General features: G+C 43.1%; 1 protein-coding gene across 2 annotated transcripts in view; it reads right to left on the bottom strand.

The window, feature by feature from the left end:
• The window catches only part of LOC109872976 (neuronal PAS domain-containing protein 2), a 69667-nt gene that overhangs the window by 14713 nt on the left and 38507 nt on the right, over window positions 1–16447 (bottom strand). For both annotated transcript variants that reach the window (XM_020464424.2, XM_020464425.2), the window contains exons 3-8: window positions 13150–13206; window positions 12133–12287; window positions 11552–11643; window positions 11294–11383; window positions 9139–9259; window positions 308–421 (exon numbers count right to left, since the gene is read on the bottom strand). In XM_020464424.2, coding sequence (XP_020320013.1) covers window positions 308–421; window positions 9139–9259; window positions 11294–11383; window positions 11552–11643; window positions 12133–12287; window positions 13150–13206 — 629 coding nt within the window. The remainder of the gene's footprint in view (window positions 1–307; window positions 422–9138; window positions 9260–11293; window positions 11384–11551; window positions 11644–12132; window positions 12288–13149; window positions 13207–16447) is intronic.

Below are 16447 nucleotides of genomic sequence, written 5' to 3'. Positions count from 1 at the left end.
AGTTTTCATGACATAATCATGGCACCAATCTTCATTCCAAACGTAATAGAATGCAGAGGTTGGCCTTATGAATATAACTACATAGTTAAGTGTCGTTATCCGTTTGTAGCTCAGTCAGTAGCTAAAGATGAAATGGCACATAAAATACAGATGATAATCAATAGTTCTGGCTGCTGACAGGGAAAGTCACTTCTGTTGTTATGCGAATATGTCAAGGAGACAAAGATTTGGGAACTAAAACATTGCAAAGTGTTACACAACATTCCAATGTCAAGTGAGCTGGAGGTAGAAAAACAGAAACACTCACCATTGTTATGAAACTTCAAATCTCCGACAAATTTAACATACTCATATGTAGGCGGTTCTTTTGGGTGGCTGTTTCCTCTGGCTAAATGACAGCAGAACTCAATGTGTGTCTTACCTGGAAAAAAGAGCAGATGGGAGTTAGCTGGAGTGTCTTCAACAAAACATAATGCTCGTGGTAAAGAAAAATAAATTTAGATTTTTTTTACTGCCAAAGCAAATAACCCATTACCAGGTTATATTTAGACATCTTCTATAGGCTCTTCCTTTCTATATATATATATATATATATATATATATATATATATATATATATATATATATATATAGTGTAAGTATGTGGACATCCCTTCAAATGAGTGGATTCGACTATTTCAGCCATATCCGTTGCTGACAGGTGTATAAATTTGAGCACATAGCCATGCAATCTCCATATACAAACATTGGAAGTAGAATGGCCTTACTGAAGATCTCATTGACTTTCAACATGGCACCGTCACAGGACACCACCTTTCCAACAAGTCACTTTATCAGATTTCTGCTCTGCTAGAGCTGCCCCGGTCAACTGTAAGTGCTGTTATTGTGAAGTGGAAACGTCAAGGAGCAACAACTGCTCAGCCACTAAGTGGTAAGCCACACAAGCTCACAGAACGGGACCGCCGAGTGCTGAAGCGCATAAAAATCATCATGCAACACTCACTTCCACGTTCCAAACTGCCTCTGGAAGCAACGTCAGCCCAAGAACTGTTTGCCGGGAGCTTCATTAAATGGATTTCCATGGCCGTGCTGCCACACACAAGCCTAAGATCACCATGTGCAATGCCAAGCGTGGGCTGGAGTGGTATAAAGCTCGCAACTAATGGACTCTGTAGCAGTGGAAATGTGTTTTCTGGAGTGATGAATCACGCTTCAGGATCTGGCTGATGAATCTGGGTTTGGCAGATAATAGGAGAACACTACCTGCCCCAATGCATAATGCCAACTGTAAAGTTTGGTGGAGGAGGAATAATGATCTGGGGCTGTTTTTCATGGTTCGGGTGAAGGGAAATCTTAATGCTACAGCATACAATGACATTCTAGACGATTATGTGCTTCTAACTTTGTTTGGGGAAGGGCCTTTCCTGTTACAGCATGACAATTCCCCTGTGCACAAAGCGAGGTCCATACAGAAATGGTTTGTCGAGATCGGTGTGGAAGAACTTGACTGGCCTGCACAGAGCTCTAACCTCAACCCCATCGAAAACCTTTGGGATGAATTGGAATGTGAGCCAGGCCTAATCACCCAACATCAATGCCCAACCTCAATAATGCCCCTGTTGACTGAACGGAAGCAAGTCCCCATAGCAATGTTCCAACATCTAGAGGAAAGCCTTCCCAGAAGAGTGGAGGTTGTTATAGCAGCAAAGGTGGAACCAAGTCTATATTAATGCCCCTGAGTTTGGAATGAGATGTTCGACAAGCAGGTGTCCACATACTTTTGGTCATGTAGTGTATATCTTCTTGTAGTCTTCATAGTGCAACATGATCATCTCTGTTTTGAAATAGTTTCATATTTTATGTGAGTGCAATGGATGAATCTCTGACAGAGCCGGTGAATCTCAGGGAAAAGAATGATGACGATTATTTTTGCCATTACAACTGCTGCTCCTCACAACCGCTGACAGCTCAGACATTTTGGCCTTTCTCTCATGGCTGGAAATCACACAGCTCCCGGTGAATGGCATTCAACCCAACATAGTGTGCTTCAGTTGTCATAGGACGGCTCAGCAGTGTTGTTCCTACAGCTGAGGTTTTACTTGGCAGGGGAATGAGACCAGCGGGGGAGAGGACGAGAGGGAGTATGTATGTCACTGTGCCATCAACACACTCTTACAAACTGAGCACTGATGATGTTCCAAATACTCTTCATCCAGACACATGGTCACAGTCATGTCATTTTCTAGCGAGTGCATGGCTCCTCTTTTTTTCTAGCGAGTGCATGGCTCCTCTTTAAATGGGTTACCTTGGGTCAAGAGAATGCCTCCACTGACTTGTCAAAGCACTAGCTCAGATGTACTGAACACACTGAGGAGACTCACTGTATACCATTCTTATTAAGCCTCCAAACCCAATGTGTTGCTGTTAGACTGGAAATAAAGCATGGCCCTGTGCCATTTTAACAGAGAGAGAAAGAGAGATCTGTGTAGAATGATACATTTGGGATTTAAAGTGCAGAAAAAAAACATTCCCTATCAAACCAAGACTGATATCATCCCTCCATTGTTACATATATACGTGGATTCAAAGAGAAGTAAAATGCTTCCTCTGTGGAACTGTAAGCTCCAACTCAAGTATCGGAGTTCACTTATCCAAGAGTAGTTAGAAGTACCCGACATAATGTATGTATTAGTGATGATCCCTCAACTCAGAGCAACACACATTACCATAGCAATTGTCAACAGAATGATAGCAGCACATTAATCAAAAGAAAATCAATTGCAGACTTCCTAAGCATTCCGTGTGCTAAACATGAGAAGCAGTGTTGTTTTTTGTGTATATATATATATATATATATATATATATATATTTCTTTACCCCTTTTTGGTGGTATCCAATTAGTAGTTACAGTCTTGTCTCATCGCTGCAACTCCCGTACGGACTCGGGAGAGGTGAAGGTCGAGAGCCGTGCGTCCATCGAAACACAACCCAACCAAGTCGCACTGCTTCTTGACACAATGCCCACTTAACCCGGAAGCCAGCCGCACCAATGTGTCAGAGGAAACACTGTACAACCCTATACCATAGACACCAACCTGAATGACCCAGATACTAAGTAGAAGTCCCTATCTGTTTTATGGGCCTGCTGTAAGCGGCCTGTATGCAGCCAAAATGCGGTCAGAGACCTTCTAGAGCAGCACCGCCCCCTCAAGATTCTGAGCCTGCCTGGCAGGGTTGGTCCTGCAAAGCCAAAGCCCCCTGTAGGGAGAGCATAATATACAAGGAAATTCTCAAAGCTGCTAATGAGAACCTTGACGACCTTGTACCTAGCCGGTGGGGATTCCGGTGGGGGGCCCCCACCCAGGCAGTGGCAGTGCTGGCAACACTAGCTGCAGTAACCCATGGGGAGGGGGTCACACTCTGACATTCAGAGAGGGGGCATATTATTGTGGCCCTGGTGGTGCAAAATCAAAGGTCTGACTGCACAGAGATGCTTGGGAATATGGTCAATACGGGGGACCATGTTGTGGGTGTTTCAGGGGAAGGGGGTATATCTGACCTCCATCATCTAGGATGTGACAATGGTTAATCAAATCTCCACATTTCTGCCCATTTTTTTTTTTTGAGGAGCTTTGCAGGCCTTCTCATACAGCTGCAACTGTATACGCATTCGTAAATCAAGACCTTTCTTGAGTTGGGCTCTGGGAGGGTGCAACTGTTGAGAATCTGAGTCTATGGTTGTTGTGGGGAAAAGGGTTGAGTGTGGATGAGTGTGTATGAGTGTGTGGGTGTGTGGGTGTTCCACAACTGTTGCGAGGGAGTAAAAGATGTTTCGGGACAATATAGGATGATTTACAATAATTGTTTGCTAATATGGGTTGGGTCAAACGTTTCATGTAGCCTTCCACAAGTGTCCCACAATAAGTTGTGTGGATATTGGCCCATTCCTCCTGACAGAGCTGGTGTAACTGAGTCAGGTTTGTAGGCCTCCTTGCTCGCACACACTTTTTCAGTTCTGCCCACAAATTTTCTACAGAATTGAGGTCAGGGCTTTGAGATGGCCACTCCAATACCTTGACTTTGTTGTCCTTAAGTCATTTTGCAGCATGACAGGGGCTTTTGTTTGAGGAGGGCTTTTAGCGGGTGGAATAGTGGGACCAATTGGAGGTTTACTTAGTGGCAATGCAAATATCATGGTACAGCTATATAGACAATCATCATGTTACTTTTTAATGGTATGTTTACAAACCTATATTTTGATAAATAAATGTCTCTCGTTATGGTAAGTGTTGAAATAAGTATAGCCAGTTATAATTGTAATGGCTAAGCAGATAATTAGAAAAGACGATCAGTATTTACCTGGCTAAAAGAGAAGGAATATAATATCTATTCTTGACAGGAAACTCATTCAACAATTATAGATGAAGTTTTGTGGAAAAAGGACTGGGGGGCAAAATATATTTCTCCCATGGGCAAAGAAATTCAAAAGGGGTGTTGATATTAACCAACATTAATTTAGATCCAAATGTGCAAATTGTCCAAACAGATCATCAAGGTAGATGGATTATTTTAAATATGCTATTGGACAATAAACACCATGGGACCATGCAGCCGTCATACCGCTCAGGGAGGAGATAAAATGTCTCCTAGAGATAAATGTACTTTGGTGCAAAAAGTGCAGATCAATCCCAGAACAACAGCAAAGGACCTTGTGAAGATGCTGGAGGAAACATGTACAAAGGTATATATTTCCACAGTAAAACGAGTCCTATGTCGACATAACCTGAAAGGCTGTTCAGCAAGGAAGAAGCCACTGCTCCAAAACCACCATAAAAAGCCAGACTACAGTTTGCAACTGCACATGGGGACAAATATCGTACTTTTTGGAGAAATGTGATGAAACAAAAATAGAACTGTTTGGCCATAATGACCATCGTTATGTTTGGAGGAAAAAGGGGAGGCTTGCAAGACGAAGAACTCCATCCCAACCGTGAAGCACGGGGGTGGCAGCATCATTTTGTGGGGGTGCTTTGATGCAGGAGGGACTGGTGCACTTCACAAAACAGATGGAAACATTCTGTGGATTTTTTGAATGACCATCTCAGGACATCAGTCAGGAAGTTAAAGCTTGGTTGCAAATGGGTCTTCCAAATGGACAATCACCCCAAGCATACTTCCAAAGTTGTGGCAAAATGGCTTAAGGACAACAAAGTCAAGGCCATCACAAAGCCCTGACCTCAATCCCATAGAAAATTTGTGGGCAGAACTGAAAAAGTGTGTGCGAGGCCTACAAACCTGACTCAGTTACACCAGCTCTGTCAGGAGAAATGGGCCAAAATTCACCCAACTTATTGTGGGAAGTTTGTGGAAGGCTACCCGAAACGTTTGATCTAAGTGAAATAATTTTAAAGGCAATGCTACCAAAATCACTCTCTCTACTATTATTCTGACATTTCACATTCTTAAAATAAAGTGGTGATCCTAACTGACCTAAAACAGGGAATTGTTACTCAGATTAAATGTCAGAAATTGTGAAAAACTGAGTTTAAATGTATTTGGATAAGCTGTATGTAAACTTCCGACTTCAACTCTGTGTATGTATGTATCTGTATCAATGTTTATGAATACATATATACATTGGGGAGAACAAGTATTTGATACACTGCCGATTCTGAAGGTTTTCCTACTTACAAAGCATGTAGAGGTCATTTTTATCATAGGTACACTTCAACTGTGAGAGACGGAATCTAAAACAAAAATCCATAAAATCACATTGTATGATTTTTAAGTAATTAATTTGCATGACATAAGTATTTGATCACCTACCAACCAGCAAGAATTCCTGCTCTCACAGACCTGTTAGTTTTTCTTTAAGAGGCCCTCCTGTTCTCCACTCATTACCTGTATTAACTGCACCTGTTTGAACTCGTTACCTGTATAAAAGACACCTGTCTACACACTCAATCAAACAGACTCCAACCTCTCCACAATGGCCAAGACCAGAGAGCTGTCTAAGGACATCAGGGGTAAAATTGTAGACCTGCACAAGGCTGGGATGAGCTACAGGACAATAGGCAAGCAGCTTGGTGAGAAGGCAACAACTGTTGGCACAATTATTAGAAAATGGAAGAAGTTCAAGGTGACGGTCAATCACCCTCGGTCTGGGGCTCCATGCAAGATCTCACCTCGTGGGGCATCAATAATCATGAGGAAGGTGAGGGATCAGCCCAGAACTACACGGCAGGACCTGGTCAATGACCTGAAGAGAGCTGGGACCACCGTCTCAAAGAAAACCATTAGTAACACACTACACCGTCATGGATTAAAATCCTGCAGCACACACAAGGTCCCCCTGCTCAAGCCAGCGCATGTCCAGGCCCGTCTGAAGTTTGCCAATGACCATCTGGATGATCCAGCGGAGGAATGGGAGAAGGTCATGTGGTCTGATGAGACAAAAATAGAGCGTTTTGGTCTAAACTCCACTCGCCGTGTTTGGAGGAAGAAGAAGGATGAGTACAACCCCAAGAACACCATCCCAACCGTGAAGCATGGAGGTGGAAACATTATTCTTTTCTGCAAAGGGGACAGGACGACTGCACCGTATTGAGGGGAGGATGGATGGGGCCATGTATCGCAAGATCTTGGCTAACAACCTCCTTCCCTCAGTAAGAGCATTGAAGATGGGTCGTGGCTGGGTCTTCCAGCATGACAACGACCCGAAACACACAGCCAGGGCAACTAAGGAGTGGCTCCGTAAGAAGCATCTCAAGGTCCTGGAGTGGCCTAGCCAGTCTCCAGACCTGAACCCAATAGAAAATCTTTGGAGGGAGCTGAAAGTCCGTATTGCCCAGCGACAGCCCTGAAACCTGAAGGATCTGGAGAAGGTCTGTATGGAGGAGTGGGCCAAAATCCCTGCTGCAGTGTGTGCAAACCTGCTCAAGAACTACAGGAAACGTATGATCTCTGTAATTGCAAACAAAGGTTTCTGTACCAAATATTAAGTTCTGCTTTTCTGATGTATCAAATACTTATGTCATGCAATAAAATGCAAATTAATTACTTAAAAATCATACAATGTGATTTTCTGGATTGTTGTTTTAGATTCCGTCTCTCACAGTTGAAGTGTACCTATGATAAAAATGACAGACCTCTACATGCTTTGTAAGTAGGAAAACCTGCAAAATCGGCAGTGTATCAAATACTTGTTCTCCCCACTGTATATATGATATATATGGGTATGTATGTATGTATGTATATTTACCCCCAAAATATATGGGGGATTGGAACTGACGCAGACAATTACATTGATGGAAGCAACAATCTATCCACAATATTGAAGCTGATCCACCCCCCCCATTAAAAAAAAAATTATAATAAAAAATAAACAATTAAAACACCATACACCAGGCGACCTGTCAGCGTGCACTGCCTTAGACCACTGCTCCACTCGATAGGCCTGAAGCAGTGTTGTTTTACATGAAAGAAAGGAGATGAAAGACAAATACAGGAATTGCCTATTGTGAATGAGGCTAGGAGGAGATGATGATTATTCCAGACACAGTATCGTACAGGAATACAGTTATGCTTTGTATTCCTGTAGTTCTAAACATAGACCTAGACGATTCCACACCGGTCTCTTTCTCAGAAGAGCACAATTGTAGCGTGGGATTGAGGTCAGTCTCTAGAGCCCTAGATACAGGCAGCACTGCTGTGGATTACTGACGCTACCATAACAGTGATTAAAACTCCTATCCACGCTGCTAGGCCAGCTACTATTTTTAGCTAAAGGACTCATCATAGGACCAAACTGTCCAGCAATCCAATAAACGTCAACCTGCTCTATATTTAAGGGCTCCATCACACCAATATCGTTTTATAGCAGAGCGTACTTAGCACATCTGAACAGAGTGCTGGCCGTAATTTGCTATACCAAGTGCGCACCGATTTTACATGTAGAATCACGTGAAAATATTGGCAGTCAGACATCTACAGCAGGTGGTCCCTAAAACACGCACACTGAATGATTGGCAGAAGAACAGAACAGTACAGTGTGAACTCCTAAAGCACAGTGGCAATAGTCATGTAAATACAATAGAACAGGATGGATGCCTACAGGAGAGATTTAACACCGTGTCAAACAGAATTTTCCCCACTGCTGGAATAAAATCGCAGCTTGTGTTGGAGGTTTTGGTGTGTGACTGCTCGGCCACTGCATGCTTTGATGTATAATTCATGACATGGGGATATCATCCATGAAATAAGTGATATCCAACTTGAATAGTTGTTCTGTAACATAGTGCCAATAAGAAAAACAAAATAGAACAAATGTTTATTCAGCTACCCTAGTTAAGACCTGTGAATGAACAACAACATAATTATGTTTTAAATGTTTGTTAAATGTCACCCAGGCCTCCCGGGTGGCGCAGTGGTTAAGCGCCAACTGTGCCACCAGAGACTCTGTGTTCGTGCCCAGGCTCTGTCGTAACCGGCCGTGACCGGGAGGTCCGTGGGGCGATGCACAATTGGCATAGCGTCGTCCGGGTTAGGGAGGGGTTGGCCGGTAGGGATGTCCTTGTCTCATCGCGCACTAGCGACTCCTGTGGCGGGCCGGGCACAGTGCACGCTAACCAAGGTTGCCAGGTGCACGGTGTTTCCTCCGAAACATTGGTGCGGCTGGCTTCCGGGTTGGATGCACGCTGTGTTAATAAGCAGTGCTGCTTGGTTGGGTTGTGTATCGGAGGACGCATGACTTTCGACCTTTGTCTCTCCCGAGCCCGTACGGGAATTGTAGCGATGAGACAAGATAGTAGCTACTAAAACAATTGGATACAAGGAAATTGGGGAGAAAACGGGGTAAAAAAATAAAACATTTGCCCATACTATTTATGTAAAAGCTAATTAATATGGTGATGGGCTCTCTGATTAGACATCACAGATGACTTCTCATCACCACCAGTCCAAGACACTCTGAGACAGGCAAGAACATTGTAAACTTCTCATCAAACAACACTATTGTAAAATACACAGCCATCTCCTAAGCTGAGCATTCCTGGTGGCGCCAGGGCTGGAGATGGACCCAGTACTGATGGACTGAGAAGGGTGGTACTGAGAGAGTGAAAAGGAGGAATAAATACTCACTGTCCAGGATGTCAGCAGAGATGGGGTCAGTCATCAGCATGTGGGATGATAGCAGCTTATAGACCTCCCCATGCTCACACTCATGGAGGAAGTTCAAGATATTTTGGTCCACCATATCTGACTGATACAAAACGATAAAAGGTCAGTTTCTATGGTCCATGATTGTCCATGAACATGTCATATATCATAGTCATATTATAAGTTATGGCATTACATATCATACTGTAGTGTCAGTGTCCAAATTGTAATAAAGCATACATTGATTTGAATGAGTGTATTGAGAGCATAAGTACAGTACCAGTCAAAAGTTGACACACCTACTCATTACAGGGTTTTTCTTATTTTTACTATTTTCTACATTGTAGAATAATAGTGAAGACATCAAACTATGAAATAGCACATATGTAATAATGTAGTAACCCAAAAAGTGTTAAACAAATCAAAGTATATTTTAGATTTTAGATTCTTCAAAGTAGCCACCCTTTGCCTTGATGACAGCTTTGCACACTCTTGGCATTATCACAACCAGCTTCACCTAGAATGCTTTTCCAACAGTCTTGAAAAAGTTCCCACATATGCTGAGCACTTGTTAGCTGCTTCTCCTTCACTCTGCAGCCCAACTCATCCCAAACCATCTCAATTGGGTTGAGGTCGAGTAATTGTGGAGGCCAGCACTCCATCACTCTCCTTCTTGGTCAAATAGCCCTTACACAGCCTGGAGGTGTGTTGGGTCATTGTCCAGTTGAAAAACAAATGATATTGAGACTAATTCGCAAATCAGATGGGATGGCGTATAGCTGCAGAATGCTGTGGTAGCCATGCTGGTTAACCTCTCTAGGGTAGTGGGCAGCATTTGGAATTTTGGATGAAAAGCATGCCCAAATTCAACGGCCTGCTACTCGGGCCCAGAAGATATGATATGCATTTGGATTTGGATAGAAAACACTCTAAAGTTTCCAAAACTGTTAAAATAGTGTCTGTGAGTATAACGTAACTAATTTAGCAGGCAAAAACCTGAGAAAAATCCATTCAGGAAGTAGTTTTTGGGGGGTTTTGTAGTTTTCTATTCAATGCCATTACAGTATCCATTGACTTAGGACTCCATTTTCACTTCCTATGCCTTCCACTAGATGTCAACAGTCTTTAGAAATTGTTTCAGGCTTGTAATCTTATAAATGAGGGAGTAAGACCAGTCTGAACGGTCAACATTGGATCATTCAGAGATCCTCACTGAACTTCTGGAGAGAGTTTGCTGCACTGAAAGTAAAGGGGCTGAATAATTTTGCACGCCCAATTTTTCAGTTTTTGATTTGTTAAAAAAGTTAAATAAATGTCGTTCCACTTCATGATTGTGTCCCACTTGCTGTTGATTCTTCACAAAAAAATACAGTTTTATATCTTTATGTTTGAAGCCTGAAATGTGGCAAAAGTTCGCAAAGTTCAAGGGGGCCGAATACTTTCGCAAGGCACTGTATCTTTGTTTTCTTTATTATTTTGGTTAGGCCAGGGTGTGATATGGGTGATGTATGTTTTTTGTCTCATCTAGGGTGTTTGTACTGTCTAGGGGTTTTTGTAGATTTATGGGGTTGTGTTCATTCTAGGTGTTTATATAAGTCTATGGTTGCCTAGATTGGTTCTCAATCAGAGGCAGGTGTTTATTGTTGTCTCTGATTGGGAACCATATTTAGGCAGCCATGTTCTTTGGGTATTTTGTGGGTGATTGTTTCCTGTGTCAGTGTTTGTGCCACACGGGACTGTTTCGGGTTTTCACGGTTCTTGTTTTGTAGTTGTGTTCATGTTTGAGTTTTCCTATTAAAACCATGGACACTTACCACGCCGCATATTGGTCCGATCCTTGTTTCACCTCTTCAGAGGAAGAAGAGGAAATCCACCGTGACAACACATTTGAATTGAAATGCATTCCAGGTGACTACCTCATGAAGCTGGTTGAGAGAATGCCAAGAGTGTGCAAACAAGGCAAACATGATTCCATATGTGTTATTTCATAGTTTTGATGTCTTCATCAAAATTCAAGAAAAACCCTGGAATGAGTAGGTGTGTCCAAACTTTTGAATGGTACTGTATATACATTAATATTAAGTTAAAAATGATCAAACATGTAATTCCGAGCTAGATCAGCGTGGCTCTCACTTACCGGTAAATGGCCAATGAGTGAAGACACACTGTCGGACACATATATAATGTTTCCATCTGTAGTTAGTGCTATGAGGAAACCGTCTAAAGCCTATGGAAGGAAACAAAGTCATTATTATAATGCCGGTTACTATAATTATTGTGTGTTATATTTCTTTCAGAGGTACATCATGGGTACTGTTGGTGCTGGCCTACAGAGGTTCATCAGGATGTTATTTCATATCAGAGGAGGTAAACGTGGAGCTGAGCTGATTTTTACCTCCAGCATCAACTGGGTGAACTCCTCATTACTGAGGAACGAAGGCTTCCAGTCCTGCCGGATCTCACATGACTCTGTCTGTGCTGTGATTTCTGAAACAGAGGAGGCAGAGGAAGGCCAGGAAGATGGGTTAGATATATCTGTTAGCACTACACATCCACATCCAGGCACCATCGCTGCCAAATAGGTTAGTAGTGGAAGGATCCTGATGAATACCGGAGACCCATTACAGAAGAGGAAAAGAGGTTAAGAAATATCCCAGATCAGGAATGTTTATCTCAGAAACACTGACATCTGTGACCTTGATTCTGACAGAAGACTGAGTTGAGGTTATGTCGGTCTGAGCCAAGCTTGTAAGGAAAGTGAGGTGGTCCTCTCTTTTCTCTCTGTCCTGTCCAACAAGTACTAGACAGCTAATGTCATCCACCCTCATAGTTCCTTCTCTTCACACCCTTTTTGTGAGCAGTGATGTTCTGCATGTAGGGCAGGACGCACGTGCCACGCACACACACACGACAGGTCAGCAGGAGGCCAACGCCAATGTGATGACTGACGCAGCCGACTACGTTACACATTCCTACCTTTCTGTTTCTGCAGGAAGTCGATAGTTCTCTGCAGTATGGTAGACTTGTCCATCTTGCGTGGATGGCCTTGGCCCTGCAGCATGGTGCATAGCTCCTTGATGAGCACATTGAATTGGTCTCTTCTTTTCTTTTCTGATTTGTTCCGAGATGCCCTTGAATAGAACAGATGATAAATGTACAGGATTACATTTCTGACCATATACACTTCGCGAACTTTGACCATCTATATGCTTTATAAAGAAGTGCATTTGAAGTGGAAATTGCGAGCTCAACTATTCTAACTACAGCTTCGTATTTATGAAACACACACTCCTGAGTGACAGCTGCTTATCAATAACCACCATTGCAATTCACTCATTCCTCTGCCACAATAAAACAGCTTGCAGGATGGAAATCCCTTCTGATAGCACAAGCAAACATTTATGAAGATTCATCTGATATGGACCTGTGATGTAAAAAACTATGACATCAATAGCATCGCAAACACAAAATCTACCATTAACACAAACGTTCAGACATTTTCTCTTACTTGAAGTTTTTGCTGCCATTCTCCCCAGACTCAAATACATCTGCACCCCCTGACTAATGATTTTGAAAGTCTATTTTCAGCTAGACTTGTGTGCATCATTACTGGAAAGCAAAAATGTATTGACCCTGTTGGATAGATGGAGGGGGCCCTCTCCTCAACACATTCCTATGACATTTTTTTAAGCTGTCTAGTCACAGAAACCAACAGAAACATTTGTCTTAGCGCTGAAAAGTGATTTTGAGAGATGAAAATGTGAAGAGTCTTGAAATCTGCAAAGCAGACACCTTCACAGATGTAATGCCAAAGTAGGGCCACGTCAAAGTGGACCTTTTATTAACAGGTACAAGTTGTGAACTTCCACTTGTCTCTGTCTGCCTCATCTTGCGTCCTCACACTCAAAAGTCTCTTGCTCAGAGACACACACACACGTGGACACACACACTCGTGGACACACACACACGTGAACACACACACTCGTGGAATACCTTTTTGCCCTGTCTTTATCATCTTCATCCATCAAATCGTCCACACAGCTGCTGGTGCTAGAGGGAAAAGGGAGAGACGAGTTGGAATGCGGTTTCTCTGAATATTCACCAATAAGATTCATTTCAGAGAGACAAATAATCATGTTTTCTTTTCAAAATGCTATATAAAATCGGCCTCAATCTCAGATAAATAATTAGTACTGCTAGGTTTTACACAGACAAATGTAACAAATAACTACATTTTTATTAAGAACTGTACAAATGATACACAAATACAATTTAAATACTTTTTCTCAATACAGTAATATGAGATCTTTACATTTGACATTTGAGTCATTTAGCAGATGCTCTTATCCAGAGCGATGTGCATTTATCTCAAATCAAGTAAATTTTTATTTGTCACACGCTTCGTAAACAACAGGTGTGGACTTACAGTGAAATGCTTACTTACAGAACCTTCCTAACAATGCAAAGAACAAAAAATAGAGAAATAATAAAAGTAATAATAGATACGCAATGAGTAATGATAACTTGGCTATATTCACGGGGTACCAGTACCGAAACGATGTTGTCATGTTCTGACCATCATTCGTATGTGTTTTCCTTGTTTTAGTGTTGGTCAGGACGTGAGCTGGGTGGGCATTCTATGTTGTGTGTCTGGTTTGTCTATTTCTATGTTTGGCCTGATATGGTTCTCAATCAGAGGCAGGTGTTAGTCATTGTCTCTGATTGGGAACCATATTTAGGTAGCCAGTTTTGTGTTGGGTTTTGTGGGTGATTGTTCCTGTCTCTGTGTTTGCACCAGATAGGGCTGTTTAGGTTTTCGCACGTTTATTGGTTTTGTTAGTTTATTCATGTATAGTGTCTTTATAAATTAAACATGAATAACCACCACGCCGCATTTTGGTCTGCCTCTCTTTCACCAGAAGAAAACCGTTACAGATGTGCAGAGGTATGAAGTAATTGAGGTAGATATGTACATGTAACAGATAGTAAACAGTAACAAATCAACTTTTATTTGTCACATACACATGGTTAGCAGATGTTAATGGGAGTGTAGCGAAATGCTTGTGCTTCTAGTTCCGACAATGCAGTAAAAACCAACGAGTAATCTAACCTAACAATTTCACAACAGCTACCTTATACACACAAGTGTAACGGGATGAAGAATATGTACATAAAGATATATGAATGAGTGATGGTACAGATCGGCATAGGCAAGATGCAGTAGATGGTATCGAGTACAGTATATACATATGAGAAGTAATGTAGGGTATGTAAACATTATATTAAGTGGCATTGTTTAAAGTGGCTAGTGATACATTTTTTACATGTATGGCAGCAGCCACTCAATGTTAGTGGTGGCTGTATAACAGTCTGATGGCCTTGAGATAGAAGCTGTTTTTCAGTCTCTCAGTCCCTGCTTTGATGCACCTGTACCGATCTCGCCTTCTGGATGATAGCGGCGTGAACAGGCAGTGGCTCGAGTGGTTGTTGTCCTTGATGATCTTTATGGCCTTCCTGTGACATCGGGTGGTGTAGGTGTCCTGGAAGGCAGGTAGTTTCTCCCGGTGATGCGTTGTGCAGACCTCACTACCCTCTGGAGAGTCTTACGATTGTGGGCAGAGCAGTTGCCGTACCAGGCGGTGGTACAGCCCGACAGGATGCTCTCGGTTGTGCATCTGTAAAAGTTTGTGTGCTTTTGGTGACAAGCCAAATTTCTTCAGCCTCCTGAAGTTGAAGAGGCGCTGCTGTGCCTTCTTCACCACTCTGTCTGTGTGACCAATTCAGTTTGTCCGTGATGTGTACGCCGAGGAACTTTAAACTTTCTACCCTCTCCACTACTGTCCTGTCGATGTGGATAGGGGGGTGTTCCCTCTGCTGTTTCCTGAAGTCCACGATCATCTCCTTTGTTTTGTTGATGTTGAGTGTGAGGTTATTTTCCTGACACCACACTCCGAGGGCCCTCACCTCCTCCCTGTAGGCAGTCTCGTCATTGTTGGTAATCAAGCCTACCACTGTAGTGTCGTCTGCAAACTTGATGATTGAGTTGGAGGCGTGCAAGGCCACGCAGTCGTGGGTGAACAGGGAGTACAGGAGAGGGCTCAGAACGCACCCATGTGGGGCCCCAGTGTTGAGGATCAGTGGGGTGGAGATGTTGCTACCTACCCTCACCACCTGGGGGCAGCCCGTCAGGAAGTCCAGTACCCAGTTGTACAGGGCGGGGTCGTGACCCAGGGTCTCGCGCTATGGTGTTAAATGCTGAGCTGTAGTTGATGAACAGCATTCTCACAGTTATTCCTCTTGTTCAGATGGGTTAGTGCAGTGTGGTTGCGATTGCGTCATCTGTGGACCTATTAGGGCGGTAAGCAAATTGGAGTGGGTCTAGGGTGTCAGGTAGGGTGGAGGTGATATGGTCCTTGACTAGACTCTCAAAGCACTTCATGATGACGGAAGTGAGTGCTACGGGGCGGTAGTCGTTTAGCTCAGTTGCCTTAGCTTTCAGCAGCGTATGTGATGAGTCAAAAAAGTGAGTTGTAGTCAATGAACAGCATTCTCACATAGGTGTTCCTTTTGTCCAGGTCGGAAAGGGCACTGTGGAGTGCAATAGAGATTGCGTTATCTGTGGATCTGTTGGGACAGTATGTGAATTGGAGTGGATCCAGGGTGCCTTTCAAATCAAAGTTTATTTGTCACGTGCGCCGAATACAACAGGTGTAGAGTGAAATGCTTACTTACAAGCCCTGGCGGGGCACAATGCAAATAGTCCGGGTAGCCATTTGATTAACTGTTCAGGAGTCTTATGGCTTGAGGGTAAAAGCTGTTGAGAAGCCTTTTGGTCCTAGACTTGGCACTCTGGTACTGCTTGCCATGCGGTAGCAGAGAGAACAGTATATGACTGGGGTGGCTGGGGTTTTTGACCATTTTTAGGGCCTTCCTCTGACACCGCCTGATGTAGAGGTCCTGGATGGTAGGTAGCGTAGACCCAGTGATGTACTGGGTCGTACGCACTATCCTCTGTAGTGCCTTGCGGTCGGAGGCCGAGCAGTTGCCATACCAGGCAGTGATACAACCAGTCAGGATGCTCGCGATGTTGCAGCTGTCAAACATTTTGAGGATCTGATGACCCATGCCAAATCTTTTCAGTCTCCTGAGGGGGAATAGGTTTTGTCGTGCCCTCTTCACAACTGTCTTGGTGTGTTTGGATCATTCTAGTTTGTTGGTGATGTGGACACCAAGGAACTTGAAGCTCTCAACCTGCTCCACTACAGCCCCGTGAGTGAGAATGGGGGCGTGC

The sequence above is a fragment of the Oncorhynchus kisutch genome, linkage group LG28 (assembly GCF_002021735.2).
Source record: "Oncorhynchus kisutch isolate 150728-3 linkage group LG28, Okis_V2, whole genome shotgun sequence".
NCBI classification, from domain to species: domain Eukaryota; kingdom Metazoa; phylum Chordata; class Actinopteri; order Salmoniformes; family Salmonidae; genus Oncorhynchus; species Oncorhynchus kisutch.
The sequence above is the reverse complement of the archived record's forward strand: the minus strand, read 5'-3'. Positions and strand labels throughout refer to the sequence as shown.